The sequence below is a fragment of the Ranitomeya imitator genome, chromosome 1, assembly GCF_032444005.1.
Source record: "Ranitomeya imitator isolate aRanImi1 chromosome 1, aRanImi1.pri, whole genome shotgun sequence".
NCBI classification, from domain to species: domain Eukaryota; kingdom Metazoa; phylum Chordata; class Amphibia; order Anura; family Dendrobatidae; genus Ranitomeya; species Ranitomeya imitator.
In genome coordinates, this window is record NC_091282.1 from 464,765,485 (window position 1) to 464,784,757 (window position 19,273).

At 42.8% G+C, this 19,273-nt stretch overlaps 1 protein-coding gene across 14 annotated transcripts in view; it reads right to left on the reverse strand.

Moving 5' to 3' along the window:
- Window positions 1-19,273, reverse strand: part of NFIB (nuclear factor I B) — a 686,817-nt gene that overhangs the window by 109,363 nt on the left and 558,181 nt on the right. For all 14 annotated transcript variants that reach the window (XM_069765080.1, XM_069765026.1, XM_069765061.1 and 11 more), the window contains exons 4-6: window positions 10,376-10,444; window positions 6,330-6,450; window positions 3,877-3,995 (exon numbers count right to left, since the gene is read on the reverse strand). In XM_069765080.1, coding sequence (XP_069621181.1) covers window positions 3,877-3,995; window positions 6,330-6,450; window positions 10,376-10,444 — 309 coding nt within the window. The remainder of the gene's footprint in view (window positions 1-3,876; window positions 3,996-6,329; window positions 6,451-10,375; window positions 10,445-19,273) is intronic.

A 19,273-nucleotide genomic window follows, 5' to 3' on the forward strand; every position in this document is an offset into this window, starting at 1 on the left:
TAAGGTCTGGAAGACCAAGCAAAATTTTAGTGAAACCTGCTTGTAGGATTGCTAGAGAGGCAAATCATAACCCTAACTTGTTTGCAAAAGACGTTCAGAAAGATTTAGCAGACTCTGGAGTTGTGGTACATTGTTCTAATGCTCAAATATAACCTTCAAGGAAGAGTCATCAGAAGAAAATCTCTTCTGTGTCCTCACCATAAAATTCAGCATCAGAACTATGCAAAATTTAATCTATTAAACAAGCCTGATGCATTTTGGAAACAAGTTCTGTGGACCAATGAGGTTAAAATGGAACTCTGGCCACAATGATCAATGGTATGTGTGGAGAAAAAGGGCACAGAATTTCAGGAAAATAACATATCACCAACCATTAAGCATAGGGGTGGATCAAACTTTGGGGTTGTGTTTCAGCCAATGGCACAGGGAACATTTCATTGGTAGAGAGAAGAATGGATTCAATTAAATTTCATACATAACAACAATTGCAAACATAACACTATATGTAAAAAACTGAAGTTGAAAGGAGCATGGGTTCTACAAACGGATAAGGATCCTAAATACACGTCAAATTAAAAAATACCTCAATAGGCGCAAGCTAAAGGTTTTGCAATGGCCCTCACATTCCCCTGATCTGAACATCATTGAAAATTTGTGGCCAAACCTCATCATAGCAGTGATTGCAATACGACCCAGGAATCTCACAGAACTGGAAGAATTTTTCAAGAAGAATGGTAGAAAATTCCTCAAACAAGAATTCAAAGACTCTTGGCTGGCTACAAAAAGGATACTAGGTTCTAACCATGCAGGGTGCCCAAACTTTTGCATCAGCCCATTTTCCTTTTTGCAATTAAAAAAAATAAAAAAATGACAATATTTTTTTTTTTTTTTTTTTTTGGGGGGGGGGGGCTAAAATACATTATTGATCATTAGCTATCTATCTTTTATATATCAGTCTATTATCTATCACTGTATCAATTATTTCTGTATCAATTGTCTTTACATCTGTCTATCTATAAATGTTTTTACATCTGTCTATCTATAAATAGTTATCTATCGTTTATCTATCTTATACACAATATTTGATGATATTGTATATGAGATTTTGTAAATCTAGCAAGATCCTTCTTGTCATGTCACTGGCAAGGTTTGAAAGATAAAACATTAAAACCATTTACTATTCAAGTCTTATCCTCTAGGAAGCCGCCATGATAAGACTAAATGGATAATACAATTAAATAACGTCTAGGAAAAAGGAGCCTATTAAAGCAAAGAGATTACTTTAATGGCGTCATTAGTGTCATAAAGAAGGAGCTTTATTGAAAGTAGTACAGTTGCTTTCCTTGCACTGTCTTTTTCTATGCTAACAAATTAAAACATGTTTATTGCTTTATAGAAAACAATATGCTTGATCAAATATTAATTATGAATTCTGAGGAGAAGTATTGAGACATCTCACGGCAAAAGAAATAAATAATTATGACGGGAGTATCTAACAACTAATAACTCCTATACAGCATCTACCGTACTTAAATGAAAACATAAGAATTCTAAATTGACACAATATGCCAATGAAAAGCAAAAAACGATATGAAGTGTAAAAGATAACTGACACCATTATTAAAGGGGTTGGCACAAAAACATCATACTGTATATCACCTATGCATAGGAAAGCCCCACAAAACTTGGCAGAAGTGACTATTAGAAAAGTAAGGTCACACTTTTTCTCTGTCTGCAAGTGTAGTTGGTATTTTAGTCAAATCACAGCACCAAACTGTCCAAACATTAGAGGATATACTATTAGGACTCGAGATGACCACTCTGATAGCCTAGTCTTAGGAGAAATGATCAAAATCAGATTGGTGGGAGTCCAACTCTTGACACGTCAACCTCAAATCAGATGTCTGAAGAGACTGCAGCGCTTGCACACGTCCTGTTGTATTTTAAGTGCTTATATTGCTCGATATACAGTTAGGTCCATATATATTTGGACAGAGACAACATTTTTCTAATTTTGGTTATAGACATTGCCACAATGAGATTTAAACAAAACAATTCAGATGCAGTTGAAGATCAGACTTTCAGCTTTCTTTTGAGGGTATCCACATTAAAATTGGATGAAGGGTTTAGGAGTTTCAGCTCCTTAACATGTGCCACCCTGTTTTTAAAGGGACCAAAAGTAATTGGACAATTGACTCCAAGGCTACTTCATGGACAGGTGTGGGCAATCTCTTCGTTATGTCATTCTCAATTAAGCAGATAAAAGGCCTGGAGTTGATTTGAGGTGTGATGCTTGCATTTGGAAGGTTTCGCTGTGAAGTAAACATGAGGTCAAAGGAGCTCTCCATGCAGGTGAAACAAGCAATCCTTAAGCTGCGAAAACAGAAAAAACCCATCCGAGAAATTGCTACAATATTAGGAGTGGCAAAATCTACAGTCTGGTACATTCTGAGAAAGAAAGAAAGCACTGGTGAACTCATCAATGCAAAAAGACCTGGGCGCCCACGGAAGACAACAGTGGTGGATGATCGCAGAATAATCTCCATGGTGAAGAGAAACTCCTTCACAACAGCCAACCAAGTGACCAACACTCTCCAGGAGGTTGGCGTATCAATATCCAAATCTAACATAAAGAGAAGACTTCATGAAAGTAAATACAGAGGGTTCACTGCACAGTGCAGCAACTCATAAGCATCAAGAATAAAAAGGCTAGACTGGACTTTGCTAAAAAACATCTAAAAAAGTCAGCACAGTCCTGGAAGAACATTCTTTGGACAGATGAAACCAAGATCAACCTCTACCAGAGTGATGGAAAGAGAAAAGTATGGCAAAGGCTTGGTACAGCTCATGATCCAAAGCATACCACATCATCTGTAAAACACGGCGGAGGCAGTGTGATGGCTTGGGCATGAATGGCTGCCAGTGGCACTGGGTCACTAGTGTTTATTGATAATGTGACACAGGACAGAAGCAGCCGAATGAATTCTGAGATGTTCAGAGCCATACTGTGTGTTCAGATCCAGCCAAATGCAGCAAAACTAATTAGTTGTTGTTTCATACTAAAGATGGACAATGACCCAAAACATAAAGCCAAAGCAACCTAGGAGTTTATTAAAGCAAAGAAGTCGAATATTCTTGATTGGCCAAGTCAGTCACCTGATCTCAACCCAATTGAGCAGCATTTCACTTGTTAAAGACTAAACTTCAGGCAGAAAGGCCCCCAAACAAACAGCAACTGAAAACCACCGCAGTGAAGGCCTGGCAGAGCATCAAAAAGGAGGAAACACAGCATCTGGTGATGTCCATGAGTTCAAGACTTCAGGCAGTCTTTGCCAGCAAAGGGTTTTCAACCAAGTACTAGAAATAAAAATTGTATTTAAAATTATTTAATCTGTCCAATTACTTTTGGTCCCTTTAAAAACAGGGTGGCACATGTTAAGGAGCTGAAACTCCTAAACCCTTCATCCAATTTTAATGTGGATACCCTCAAATGAAAGCTGAAAGTCTGAACTTCAACTGCATCTGAATTGTTTTGTTTAAAATTCATTGTGGTAATGTCTATAACCAAAATTAGAAAAATGTTGTATCTGTCCAAATATATATGGACCTAACTGTACCTGCATGCCCATCAACTTAATACAAATTATGCTGGGTATTGCAGCTGTCCACTTGAATTGAACAGTGCTGCAATACCTAGCACAGTCACTACTAAGTAGGTGGCATGAAAGGTAAACACTGTTGAGGCTGCAGACCTCTCCTGAGCTGATCAGGAGTGGAGTCCAGAGTTGGACCACCACAAAGCTGCTCATATTTGAATCCATTGAGAGGAGCCAGACAAAACCTGTTAAAAGCATGATTAAACGTTAATCTTTGTACCTTGGTCTCTGTCATGCCATGTCCGACTCCCAGCTGCTGGTGAATTTGGAGAAGGGTAGAAGTCTCCAGTAGGACTTGGCTCCATATTCTCATCTATAGAGATGGTCTTGGGCCTTTTACTGTTAAGATAAGTAAACATTTAGTTTTGTAAACCATTGAACACACTTATCACTGAAGACATTTAAAACACCACTCCAGAGGTTTAAAAAAAAAAAAATTGCAGTGCTGGAGTGGTGCTACTAATCTAAGTTCTCTTCCCCTACTCTCATACCTTCCAGCTACCGTTTCCCTCTTTTATCAGCACTGCTCCAGTCGGATTCCAACAGTTTCTGGCCTGTCGGACTGCTCCAGTATTTGCTGAAGCGAAACAGACTTTTCAATGCAAGTCTATGAGAGCCTCGCACTGCATCTCATGGACTGGCATTGAGAGCTTGTTGTGACCGTTACTTCTGACTTCCAGCCAGTCAGAAAGTGTACTCACAACATGGTTCAGCGGGACAGGAGCAGCGCCAGGAGGAGCTGCAGACAGTGGTGAGTATAAAATTAGGTGCAAAATCTAACATTAGTAGCACCAGTCCAGCGCTGTAATAAAAAAACGATGGAGTGAACCTTTTTTTTTATAAACTCTAGGAGTTTGTGAACGTTCGTCAGGAAGCTGAATGTAACCCTTTCAGAGGAAGGAGGGACGTGTGGACATTTATGTGGCACATAACAAGGATAAGGTCTGATGCTCTTTGAATGAGGAAATAGAAAAGGTTGGATCTTCTGGTGGTAGCTTTAAATTCCATGTGGATAAACTTCCTCTCTATGTTTAATTGAATGGACATAACCTTGTATGCCTTTCCGTTCAGTCCTATTGTATGGGTCATCACTGTTAGTAGGAAAATATTAAAAAGCCGTTCTTTGAAGGGAAACTTCCTCTGTTGAAAATGATCCTTCCACTGTAAGGATGACCTTGTAACGTCTACCATTATGACAGAACATAAGTGTAAATTTGGCATTACATTGAAACTGGCCTTTTAATAATTTCACATTAGCAAATGATGGACAGTCTTAAGATAAACTCACCATGCCCCACACATTAACAAAATCATAGAAATGGAGTTTTAGTATGTATTACATCAACATGAACTGAGCAAATCCCTTCTGGATAAGTCCTGAGTTTAAAATGTTAGCTGACAACTTTTTTAAATGAGCCCAGCATGGTGGCCAAATAAAAAATAAAGGTTCCTCATCTGTCGTTCCTCTGGTGCTGCTGCACAGCTCCTTCTTCTGGGTTATACAGCACCTGACTACAGCAGGTACTCAATGGACACAGCCTTGACCAACACGTATTATACCAATAGCAGGTGATAAGTAGGTCGCTAACTTGTTTTTTGTAGTTGATCACCATTTAAAAAAAAAGGTGTGCTCGGCTACCAACATATTTAACCTATAATCAACTTTAAGCTCTCTTATAGGAAACCTATCAGCTGATTTATGCTGCCCAAACCACGGGCAGCATGAATCATAGCCTTGCTGCATGATTGTAGCCAGGTATAGGTTTTTCAGAAACGCTGGTAGGGTTTAAAAACCATTTCTGGTTTTGGGCCCCCAGCTGGCACTCCTAGCGCTGCTAAAGATGACTGACAGGTATCACCTGAAGCGGCACTGGGAAAAGCCAGTCCAGAACGGTGCCAAAACAGTCATGTCTTTGGCAATGACCCTCAGATGGATCGTCTAGCTATATTTATCTAAAACGCATTTTAGAGAAAATTATACTTGGCTCCAATCATGAAACCAGGCTCTGGATTCATGCTCCCTGTGGTTTGGGCAGCATAAATCAGCCGACAGTCTCTCTTTAAATGTTGTCTTTTAGGCACTCTTGGGTGGGTGAAAGAGGTGCACAAGTAGGGTAATGTCATCCAAAAAACATGGCACTCAGATAGAGATATAGTAAAAATAAAGTTCCTTTTTTTATTTTGCATTTAATGTGTTATGCTGAACGTTTTGGGTCTTAATTCAGACGTTCATCACTTCCCTAAGTGACGCAGATCACACTTACGGTACTTGCACAGTCTATCCAAGTTCCTCCTCCTCTGCATTCAGTTCTGATGAAGGTCTGAATTAAGACCGAAATTGTTCAACATAACACTTCAAGAATTATGGAAGACTATGCGCACTGAATGGTCTGTTACAGATCGCTCAGTGCCATGTGCAGTGGGATAGGCTTGTATTAAATGACTGGTGGCTAGTGAACATGTTACCAGTCAGTGGGGCACAGTGTAAATTCACTCTTAGATGCTTGTCATACAATCTATGTAATTGTTGCAACTTCAGTTTGACAGTATTACATCACAGACGATTTTATAAAAGCTAAAATGGAAAAATATTTACAAAAGTAACTTAGCAGAATATTGTCTCCAGTAGATCCTACGTTCTACTTTTGCTTTACTGTCCCTTTCATCCGTTACCTGCTCGGTGGAGAGGATAATGACCTCTGTAAGCTGACCGCTGAGTTCATATCATGATAGTATGGCTGGCTTAGTGGCTCTCCAATTGGAAAACTGACACCAGAGCCCTGTGTTATGGGTGCTGGAAAGAAAGAACAGCTAGTTACTTATACAAGGTCTACTTTATTAGTCAAAGATTCTAATTGCACAAATAGTTACTCTAACTTCATTTCCAAATGAGTGAGATTGCTATTTTAAGGCTACACTGTTTAACAATCCATTCACATTTCCATCATCTTTTTGAAAGAATTAACAAAAAGTAGTATTATTGAGCATCATACCCATACCTAATGCTTCCATTAAGTACATCCGATGGCACTTGGTGGTAGCAAGTAAGAGCTTGCATTGTATACAAAGGCTTGGTGTGCTGAGTGTCGCTTTGTATCATCAGAGACCTTGGGAACAAGGTCCAAATGAATTCTTCTTTTGTTTTAAAGATGACGGTGTCCCTAATTTATGCATAGTGCAATTATTTCTTGATGAATCGTTAATTAGATGTGACTGCTGGCTCCCTTTCACTCGGGAACAACACTTCCATGCTACAGTATGTACTGCATGTGGGACATCAATCAGTGCTGCAGGGTCAGATCTCGGGGCCCCACTAAACTCACTGCATGCAGATAGTCCTTTCAATTAGCCCTGCTGGAAAGAGAGATGTTGATGACAGAGGTGGATTCTTTGCATATTTGGATGAGCAGCAGAGTGCTTTTCTCTTCTATCTATTCCAGGGATGCCTATTCAAAGCTGCCCTTATACCTGAGAGGAGAACACAGCTGCCAGCACAAATGGCTTATATCTACAAACTATTTTAATCCCCTATGAATCACGGGGCCGAGAGTAAACGAGGTCTCCAGAGAAATAAAGAGTGTGAATAAGGCTCTGTAATGTATGGACAATACAGTTGAGGTGTAATTATAACAAAACTGCACAAAAACGAGTGAAATCATATCCACATTTTTAACTGTATTTATGAAATAAGTTCCCAACATGGCATGTGGTGGAAGTGATCATTTAGTGTTTGCAACTGGTAAAGCATGTCACAGTTTCTTGTGGTTTGAGGTAAATGAGAGGCTAAACAAATGCCAGATGAAAGAAGCCCACCACAAGCACAACCCAAATGTGATTATTAGAGAAACACAGTGTGACAAGCAAGGAGCCGAGAATACACAGTATATATCCAGGACCACAATGGGTTGTGTGCACTACTGCCAACCTAATTTCTCCAATAATACATCCTTCAAGGTGTCAGTAGGCAAGACTAATCACTGGAGGGGAATCTGGCATTCAGGGCATCCATAGATTTGTAAGGATAGAGATGTGATGAAAGAGTGTCACCCCATACACTGAGGAGTGCTTCTGATGTAATGTCAATACGGTCTTATCACTACACAGAATAGTGGTGCTTATCTCCAGGAATTCGCTCACAAAATGCATTGTCTTGCCATTACCGAGATGACGTCAACTTCCCTTTACATTAACACAGTGGAAAGGTCAGTAAAATTCTTTCTGTGCAGAATCAGTGGTGGGATGGACAAGGACTGCTGACTACTCTAACTACTGACATTCATTGCCTTTGCGGATTTGGATTTCTAGCTGGTGCTATGTTACATAACACCATCTTCCTCCTATAAATAAGATAAGGGACATTTTAGTCCAGGATTACACACAAACTGATTGAAAAAAATCTGAACTCATTATCTTTCCTCCATCTCGCATATCTTCCCTACCTGATCTATCTATCAAAATAAATGAAATTTCCCCTGTCCCCAAAATCCCCTGCCTCGGAGTAAAGGCCCCGTCACACATAGCGACGCTGCAGCGATACCGACAACGATCCGGATTGCTGCAGCGTCGCTGTTTGATCGCTGGAGAGCTGTCACACAGACCGCTCTCCAGCGACCAACGATCCCGAGGTCCCCGGTAACCAGGGTAAACATCGGGTAACTAAGCGCAGCGCCGCGCTTAGTTACCCGATGTTTACCCTGGTTACCATTGTTAAAGTAAAAAAAACAAACGCTTCATACTTACCTACCGCTGTCTGTCCCCGGCGCTCTGCTTCTCTGGTCTGGCTGTGAGCACAGCGGCCGGAAAGCAGAGCGGTGACGTCACCGCTCTGCTTTCCGGCTGCCCGGCGCTCACAGCCAGACCAGAGAAGCAGAGCGCCGGGGACAGACAGCGGTAGGTAAGTATGTAGCGTTTGTTTTTTTTTACTTTAACGATGGTAACCAGGGTAAACATCGGGTTACTAAGCGCGGCCCTGCGCTTAGTTACCCGATGTTTACCCTGGTTACCAGCGAAGACATCGCTGAATCGGCGTCACACACGCCGATTCAGCGATGTCAGCGGGACCTCAACGATCAAAAAATGGCCCAGGCCATTCCGACACGACCAGCGATCTCACAGCAGGGGCCTGATCGCTGGTACGTGTCACACATAGCGAGATCGCTACTGAGATCGCTGTTGCGTCACAAAACTTGTGACTCAGCAGCGATCTCGCTAGCGATCTCGCTATGTGTGACCGGGCCTTAACTCTTGACTCTGCCCTGACCTTCAAACCACACATCCAAGCTCTTGCCACCTCCTGTCGCCTCCAAATCAAAAATATTGCCAGAATCCGTCCTTTCCTCAACCCGCACCAAAATGCTTGTGCATGCCCTAATCATCTCTAGCCTTGACTACTGCAACATCCTCCTCTGTGGCCAACCCTCTAACACTCTCGCACCCTTCCAGCCCATCCTTAAAGGTACCTTCACACATAACGATAGCAACGATATCGTTAAGGAAATCGTTCTGTATGACAGCGACCAACGATCAGGCCCCTGATGGGAGATCGTTGGTCGCTGAGGAAAGTCCAGAACTTTATTTCGTTGCTGGACTCCCTGCAGACATCGCTGGATCGGCGTGTGACACCGATCCAGCGATGTCTTCACTGGTAACCAGGGTAAACATCGGGTTACTAAGCGCGGCCCTGCGCTTAGTAACCCGATGTTTACCCTGGTTACCCGGGGACCTCGGGATCGTTGGTCGCTGGAGAGCTGTCTGTATGACAGCTCTCCAGCGACCAAACAGCGACGCTGCAGCGATCGACATCGTTGTCGGTATCGCTGCAGCGTCGCTGAGTGTGAAGGTACCTTTACTCTGCTGCCCGACTAATTAATCTCTCTCCTCGCTACACTCCTGCTTCACCTCTTTGCAAATCCCTTCACTGGCTCCCAATTTCCAAGCGTATCCAGTTTAAATTACTAACACTGACCTACAAAGCCATCCATAACCTTTCTACTCCGTATATTTCCACACTAATCTCTCAATATCTTCCCTCACGTAATCTCCGGTCCTCCCAAGACCTCCTTATCTCCTCCACGCTCATTCGTTCCTCACTCAATCGCCTCCAAGACTTCTCCCGAATATCACCCATCCTCTGGAATTCAGTGCCCCAACACATCCGGTTATCCACTAATTTTGGATCCTTCAAAAGAAACCTGAAAACCCACCTCTTCAAGGAAGCTTACAGCCTGTAAAGACCACATGGCCACCTCAACACCATTGGAGCTACTGCAACCCCCGACCTACTGTCTCCTTCCCCATAATCCTGTAGAATGTAAGCCCGCAAGGGCAGGGCCCTCTTCCCTCTGTACCAGTCTGTCATTGTTAGTTTTGTTTACTGTAAGTGATATTTGTATTTTGATGTAACCCCTACTCATGTAAAGCACCATGGAATTAATGGTGCTATATAAATAAATAAATAATAATAAAGTAGTGAGACAGTGAACACTGATCGCTGCACTATAGGCACAGATTTCCATGCAAGTGTTAGAAAATAAATATACAAGGACATGGGGTGCATCCAAACCGTAAGCTGTTAATACAGTACCTAGCCCCAGGTCTCAGCAACTTGCTGATACACAAATAAATAACTTAAAAGCAACAACAAATGTAAAATAAACACAAGAAAATGAGATAACATTATTAGAAAAGGCAATGTAGCATTTAATAACAAATTTCCTTACTTCTAGACACTCGCACTAGCTCTGAAACATTGAAAACGCCAGACTTCACAAAACTGTCTTCAAGGTATCCTGGAAAAGAAAGGAAATTGTCTGAAGACTTTACCAGGCTATATATATAATATAAGGCTTGTTAGTGTTAGAGAACCCCTACCACCAGAAGAGCGGCAGCAGTGCACAGGTACAGACATCTGTGTATACTCCTCAGCACAGGGGGGAGGAAACTGGTTTTTAGCTAATTGGTGTCTAAAGGTACCGTCACACTAAGCGACGCTGCAGCGATACCGACAACGATCCGGATCGCTGCAGCGTCGCTGTTTGGTCGCTGGAGAGCTGTCACACAGACAGCTCTCCAGCGACCAACGATCCCGAGGTCCCCGGTAACCAGGGTAAACATCGGGTTACTAAGCGTATGGCCGCGCTTAGTAACCCGATGTTTACCCTGGTTACCAGCGTAAAAGTAAAAAAAAAAAAACACTACATACTTACCTACCGCTGTCTGTCCTCGGCGCTCTGCTTCTCTGGTCTGGCTGTGAGCGCCGGGCAGCCGGAAAGGAGAGCGGTGACGTCACCGCTCTGCTTTCCGGCAGCTGTGCTCACAGCCAGAACAGAGAAGCAGAGCGCCGAGGACAAACAGCGGTAGGTAAATATGTAGCGTTTGTTTTTTTTACTTTAACGATGGTAACCAGGGTAAACATCGGGTTACTAAGCGCGGCACTGCGCTTAGTAACCCGATGTTTACCCTGGTTACCAGCGAAGACATCGCTGAATCGGTGTCACACACGCCGATTCAGCGATGTCTGCGGGGAGTCCAGCGACGAAACAAAGTTCTGGACTTTCTTCCCCGACCAGCGACAGCACAGCAGGGGCCTGATCACTGCTGCCTGTCACACTGGACGATATCGCTAGCCAGGACGCTGCAACGTCACGGATCGCTAGCGATATCGTCTAGTGTGACGGTACCTTAAAGCCTTATTTTTAGGTTGCATCTAACCTGGCCAATTGCTGTATTAACCCCTTCATAGCCGGAGCATTGTCTGTTTTTTTTTTTTTTTCGTTTTCATTTTTTCCTCCCCTTTTTCCAACTTTTGTATTTTTCTGTCCGTATAGCCATATGAGGGCTTGTTTTGTGCGGGACAAGTAGTACTTTTGAATGACACCATTCATTTTCTTAATGCGATGCTTTCTATTTACCATGTTCACTAGACAGTAAAACTGACCTGGCAATATGATTCTCCAAGTCAATGAGAGTACACAGACACCAAACATGTATAGTTTTGGCTTTTTTTTTTTAAGTGGTGAAAAAAATATATAGAAAATTTGTAAAAAAAAAAAATATACATATATAATTTTTGCTAGTACTGCCCGTAACCTTTTCATTTTCCAGATCTGGGGCTGGGTGAGGACCTATTTTTTTCACCCTGAGCTCACGTTTTTATTGATACCATTTTGGGGTAGATACAATGTTTTCATCACCTCTTATTGCATTTTATTGCAATGTTGTGGCAGGCAAAAAAAAATGTAACTCCAGTGTTTCCATTTTTTTTCTCATTATACCATTTACCAATCCGATTAATTTATTTTAGATTTTGATATGTCAGATTTTTATGAATGCAACGATAACAAATGTGTATTTTAGATTTTTTTTGCAATTGTTTTATTCTTAATGTGGAGTGATTTGATCTTTTCTTTTTTTTTCTTTTTTTCATAATTTTAAAACCATTCATTTTTACTGTATTATGGGACTATTATTATACTTTTAGGGGACTTCACGCTGCTATAGTATGATTACTTGTGCTATGCATAGCAGTGAATCAGCTGGCTTTCACAGGAGTATGGTAATAATGGCACGGGGGTCATCAGTACAGATGGGAGAACCCAAACAGTAAAATTCAGAGTCCAAACAGAACACCTACCGTTCGGGCATGGACTTCGAACACGGTCTTCACCAGGAACTCCGTTTTACTGTTCAGGTTCGACACCCTGAACACTGACGGCTCTGATTGACGATAAGGTTAATACCACCATTCAGAGAGCCATGGTTCCCATGCTCTCAAATTACAGCGTGAACCCAAAACTGAGATCGGGCAAGGGCTGAGGAGACTACTGCTACTATGAGCCGGCGCCTGCCCTCTAAATAAAAAATAAAAAAAATGGCACTGGTTCCCCTGTATTTATTATAGCCAGCCAGGCAAAACTGACAGCTGCGGGCAGCAGCCATCAACTGTCAGCTTTAGCAAGGTTGGCTATCTAGAATAGAGGGGTTCCCATGCCATTTTTTAAAATGATATGACCCCTTCACGAAATGCACAGTACTAGTATGGTGCATGTCGTGTCTCCCTTTTTGGTGTGGGCTCTGGTGCTGAACCCACATCTTTCCTGGCACGTCAGCTGTTCACGATCCACCCTCGGCTGTTAACCTGTTCAATGCCGCTGTCAGTCTCTGACAGCTGCATTTAATGTGCGCTTCTGGCAAGCGTGTCGGAAATCCCGCCCATCTGTGACCACATCACGTGATCATGGGTCACGGATGGTTTAGCATGACAATCAGAGGTCTCCAGCAGACCTCTATGGTTGCCAGTGGTGTCGGATTGCTATGTGTGCCGCCCGATGGTCGGCGCTCATAGCAAGTGAGCAATTCTGCTACATACAGGTGATCTGATCATCGCGTGTATGTAGCAGAGCTGATTGGGTTATGGAAGCTTCTTGTCTCCCATAGAGACTATTGAAGAATGCCAAAAGTAAAAAAAAAATGTTTTTAAATACACTGCTCAAAAAAATAAAGGGAACACTTAAACTACAGAATATAACTCCAAGTAAATCAAACTTCTGTGAAATCAAACTGTCCACTTAGGAAGCAACACTGTTTGACAATCAATTTCACATGCTTTTGTGCAACTGGAATAGACAACAGATGGAAATTATTGGCAATTATCAAGACACCCTCAATAAAGGAGTGGTTCTGCAGGCGGGGACCACAGACCACATCTCAGTACCAATGCTTTCTGGCTGATGTTTTGGTCACTTTTGAATGCTGGGTGTGCTTTCACACTCATGGTAGCATGAGACGGACTCTACAACCCACACAATTGGCTCAGGTAGTGCAGCTCATCCAGGATGGCACATCAATGCAAGCTGTGGCAAGAAGGTTTGCTCTGTCTGTCAGTGTAGTGTCCAGAGTCGGGAGGCGCTACCAGGAGACAGGCCAGTATACCAGGAGACCTGGAGGGGGCAGCAGGAGGGCAACAACCCAGCAGCAGGACCGCTACCTTAGTCTTTGTGCAAGGAGGAACAGGAGGAGTACTGCTATAGCCCTGCAAAATGACCTCCAGGAGGCCACAATTGTGCGTGTGTCTGCACAAACGGTTAGAAATCGATTCTATGAGGATGGTCTAAGTGCCCGATGTCCACAGATGGGGGTTGTGCTCACAGCCCAACACCGTGCAGGACGCTTGACATTTGCCACAGAACACCAGGATTGGCAAATTTACCACTGGCGCCCTGCGCTCTTCATAGATGAAAGCAGGTTCACACTGAGCACATGTGACAGACATGACAGAGTCTGTAGACGCCGTGGAGAGCAATCTGCTGCCTGCAACATCCTTCAGCATGACCGGTTTGGCAGTGGGTCAGTAATGGTGTGGGTTGGCATTTCTTTGGAGGGCTGCACAGCCCTCCATGTGCTCGCCAGAGGTAGCCTGACTGCCATTAGGTACCGAGATGAGATCCTCAGGCCACTTGTGAGACCATATGCTAGTGCGGTTGGCCCTGGGTTCCTCCTAATGCAGGACAATGCCAGACCTCATGTGGCTGGAGTGTCTCAGGAGTTCCTGCAAGATGAAGGCATTGAAGTTATGGACTGGCACACCTGTTCCCCAGACCTGAATCCAAGTGAACAAAACTGGGACATCATGTCTCGTACCATCCACCAATGTCACGTTGCACTACAGACTGTCCAGGAGTTGGCGGATGCTTTAGTCCAGGTCTGGGAGGAGATCCCTCAGGAGAACATCCGCCGCCTCATCAGGAGCATGCCCAGGTGTAGGGAGATCATACAGACACGTGGAGGCCACACACACTACTGAGCATCATTTCCTTGTCTTGAGGCATTTCTACTGAAGTTGGATCAGCCTGTAACTTCATTTTCCACTTTGATTTTGAGCATCATTCCAAATCCAGACCTCCGTGGGATATTAGTTGTGATTTACGTTGATCATTTTTAGGTTTATTGTTCTCAACACATTCCACTATGCAACGAATAAAGATTTACAACTGGAATATTTCATTCAGTGATATCTGGGATGTGGGATTTTAGTGCTCCCTTTATTTTTTTGAGCAGTGTATATTAAAAAAATAAAAAAATACAACAGTTCAAATCATCCCCCTTTTGCCCCATTAAAAATAAAACAGTAAACATACACTTATTTGGTATCGCCGCATTCAGAATCGCCCGATGTATCAAGCTATAGAAAGAATTAATCTAATCCGTAAACGGCGTAGCGAAAAAAAAGTCAAAACGCCAGAATTACGTTTTTTTGGTCGCCTCAACATTGCAGTAAAATGCAATAACGGGAGATCAAAAGATCGTATCCACACCAAAATGGTATCATTAAAAACTTGGCACGCAAAAAATAAGGCCTCACCCAGCCCCAGATCACAAACAATGGAGACTCTATGGCAGTGTTCGCCAAGTCCGGTCCTCAAGAGCCATCAACAGGTCATGTTTTCAGGATTTCCTTAGTATTGCACAGGTGATAATTGCATCACCTGGACAGGCAAGCATTCAATGACCTGTGCAAAACTAAGGAAATCCTCAAAACATGACGTGTTGGTGGCTCTTGAGGACCGGAGTTGGGGAACACTGCTCTATGGGTATCGGAAAATGGTGCAATTTATTTTTTTTTAACAAAGTTTGGATTTTTTTTCACCACTTAAATAAAAAAGAACCTATCCATGTTTGGTGTCTATGAACTCGTAATGACCTAGAGAATCATAATAGTAGGCCAGTTTTAGTATTGGTTAACATAGTAAAAAAAAAAAAAAAAACAGTTGAGGAATTGCACTTTTTTAAAAATTTCACGGCACTTAGAAATTTTTTCTGCCTTTGAGTACACGATATGGTAAAACCAATGATGTCGTTCAAAAGAACAACTTGTTCCACAAAAAACATGCCCTCACATGGCCATATTGACGGAAAAATAAAAAAGTTATGGCTCTGGGAATAAGGGGAGCGAAAAACAAATGCAAAAACGAAAAAGGGCTTCGTCATGAAGGGGTTCAACAAACATTTAAAAAAACGGCATGGGGTCTCTCCCAATTTTGACAACCAGCCAAGCAAAAGCACACAGCTGGGGGCTGGTATTCTGAGGCTGGTAAGGGGCCGTGGATATTGGCCCCTTAGCCTAAAAATAGCAGCCTGCAGCCACCCAGAAAGGGTTTATCAAATTGATGCGAAAATTCTGGCGCTTTGCCCGGTTCTTTCCACTTACCCTGTGGTGGTGGCAGCAAGTGGGGTTTAGATTTGTGGGGTTGATATCACCTTTGTAATGTTCGGTGACATCAAGCCCTCGGCTTAGTAATAGAGAGGCATCTTTAAGACGATTATCCATTACTAATCCTTTAGTTATATTATAAATAAACACAGCCAGAATAACGTCCTTTATTTGAAATTAAAAACACACACTTTTACTTTTTAAAAATATCAAACACAGTTCTACTCAGCTATGTCCATTGCACTGATGCCATGGTCACCTGTAATCCCTCACCTGTCCGTTGTTCTGTCCCACACCATAATCCGTGTCTGGAATAAACAGTTTTCAACCTGGATGGAGCTAAAATGTGACAGTCCAGGCTGAAAACCACTGGGAAATGCGCTGTTGAGAGCGCAGCCTCAGTGACTAGTGGTGACGTCATCGAACTTACCGCAGGTCACGGAGGCTGCGCTCACAGCTGGGCCTCTGAACTGCAGTGACCTTGGTGAGAGTCTGGAAACAGAAGTGTTTACAAGCCCTAATCTTTCACACAGCAGGAGCACATTTCTAAGATTATCTCAGCACAGGAACATTTTATTTAAACGCATCAAGTTGTGGAAATTATTATTATTATTGCAAGATCTATTGATTAAAATTAACTTTTGTTTGTGGGAAAACACTTTTAAGTCTATTTTCTGTACATAATCATGGGGATAGCCATCTTGCATAGGCTGCTGTTAGGCTAGGTTCACACTGCGTTAATGGGTTAATGCTAACGGACAGCGTTGCACGGCGAAAATGTCGCAATTAACGCCATGCAACGGGTCCGTTAGCGCACCCATTGACAGCAATGTTATTTCTGCCTGTAGCGCATCGCTAGCGCGTGCCATTTTCGGCACGCGCTAGCGATGTGCTGTTCTTTTGTGACGGACCTCGGATGCTGCTTCTAGCAGCCATGTGAATAAGTAGGTGATAATTGAACTCTATAATAGATTGGTCGATGCATGGTCTGTGATCTGTGCAGAGGACACTGAACTATGTGCATCACTTACTGTGGATGGTAGATTCCGCATTATCAATATATAGGTGTTACAATTGTTTTATTCCAAGAGGTGATAAATTGCTAGAGTCATCTTTACAGAACTGTAAAGGTACTGTCACACTAGACGATATCGCTAGCAATCCGTGACGTTGCAGCGTCCTCGCTAGCGATATCGTCCAGTGTGACAGGCAGCAGCGATCAGGCCCCTGCTGGGAGATCGCTGGTCGGGGAAGAAAGTCCAGAACTTTATTTCGTCGCTGGACTCCCCGTAGACATCGCTGAATCGGCGTGTGTGACACCGATTCAGCGATGTCTTTGCTGGTAACCAGGGTAAACATCGGGTAACTAAGCGCAGGGCCGCGCTTAGTAACCCGATGTTTACCCTGGTTACCATCCTAAAAGTAAAAAAACAAACACTACATACTTACCTACAGCCGTCTGTCCTCCAGCGCTGCGCTCTGCTCTCCTCCTGCTCTGGCTGTGAGCGTCGGTCAGCCGGAAAGCAGAGTGGTGACGTCACCGCTCTGCTTTCTGGCTGCCCGGCGCTCACAGCCAGACCAGAGAAGAAAAGCGCCGAGGACAGACAGCAGAAGGTAAGTATGTAGCGTTTGTTTTTTTACTTTTTAGGATGGTAACCAGGGTAAACATCGGGTTACTAAGCGCGGCCCTGCGCTTAGTTACCCGATGTTTACCCTGGTTACTGGGGACCTCGGGATCGTTGGTCGCTGGAGAGCTGTCTGTGTGACAGCTGGAGAGCTGTCTGTGTGACAGCTCTCCAGCGACCAAACAGCGACGCTGCAGCGATCCGGATCGTTGTCGGTATCGCTGCAGCGTCGCTATGTGTGACGGTACCTTAAGTACCGGTATTATCTAATTATGAAGTCCAATGTAGTATGTAGTATGTAGCGTTTGTTTTTTTACTTTTTAGGATGGTAACCAGGGTAAACATCGGGTTACTAAGCGCGGCCCTGCGCTTAGTTACCCGATGTTTACCCTGGTTACCGGGGACCTCGGGATCGTTGGTCGCTGGAGAGCTGTCTGTGTGGTCGCTGGAGAGCTGTCTGTGTGACAGCTCTCCAGCGACCAAACAGCGACGCTGCAGCGATCCGGATCGTTGTCGGTATCGCTGCAGCGTCGCTATGTGTGACGGTACCTTAAGTACCGGTATTATCTAATTATGAAGTCCAATGTTCAGTGTGAATACTGCAAGATTTCAGGATTCTTTAATATAGACTGTGTGTAAACGTATATTTTTATAAAAATTTGTAAAAAATATGTTTAACATAAATCCTAGATTTCATTTTCTGATGACACACTCAGTGTAGTAAAATTGCATCAGTATGAGAAATGTCACCACAATAATTAAAATGGTGCAAGAACCAAAATATGTGCAATTTGCCAATTATACCGAGTTTGCAATTACCGTAATCTTTGAAAAATATAATGAAAAGTGTGAACTGGAAAATAGAAAAACTGTTGTTTATCTAAAATAACTACTAGGAAGGAACACACGGATAAGAGTTCTAAAAGTACAGAGAATATAACATATAAAAGAAAATGAGCATATAACCACAGAACGTGCATAAAAGTTTACCCTGACAAACGAGAGTAATGGAGAAAGGAAAAGGAGCTATGTGGTTTTGAATGTATGGCTGTGTAAATCCTTTCCTCCGCTTCCTCCTCCCCTATTTGAAGTGGTGAGCTCTTTTATTACTAAAGACCACATTCTGGCCAGATTAGTAGACAGCCCATGTTCCCAATGTCTCTTTCACTCACACGCGGACTTCTTCATCTGCTATGTAAACACATAGCCAGACAGTTTTTAAACAGAAAGCCATTTAGGCCTACTGCTTCTGATGGCTGCTCAGACTTCATGGTGTTGTTTGGAATAAAGGGGGTAAATAAACAAGGAATGAGATAAGTGATTTTACGTATATTAAACACGCTGTGCCTTTTATCTGTGATACAATTGTGCAAGTGTAAAACACGAGGAGTTCATCTGTGTACTCCATGGTTTGTCACTAGATTTCAAAAAATATATGAGGGGCGATCCAAAAGTAATGGTAATCAATACTAAACACAATGAATATAGTCAAAAACATTTTTTATTTTTTTACATAGTCTTCTAACAAGTCTATACATTTAGTCCATCTCATTTCTAAACTTAGAATTCCCTTAGAAAAAAATTCTTGATCTTGACCCTCAAAAAAATCCCCAACAGCGGTTATCACGTCGCTATTGTCATCAAATTTCTTGCCCAGGAGGTGTTCCTTGAGTCGAGGAAAGAGAAAGAAGTCACTGGGGGCTAGATCTGGCCAATAGGGGGGGTGTTCCACCAGTTCAAAGCCCGCTTCTTGAATGGCAGCCATGGCAACTGCAGCTTTGTGA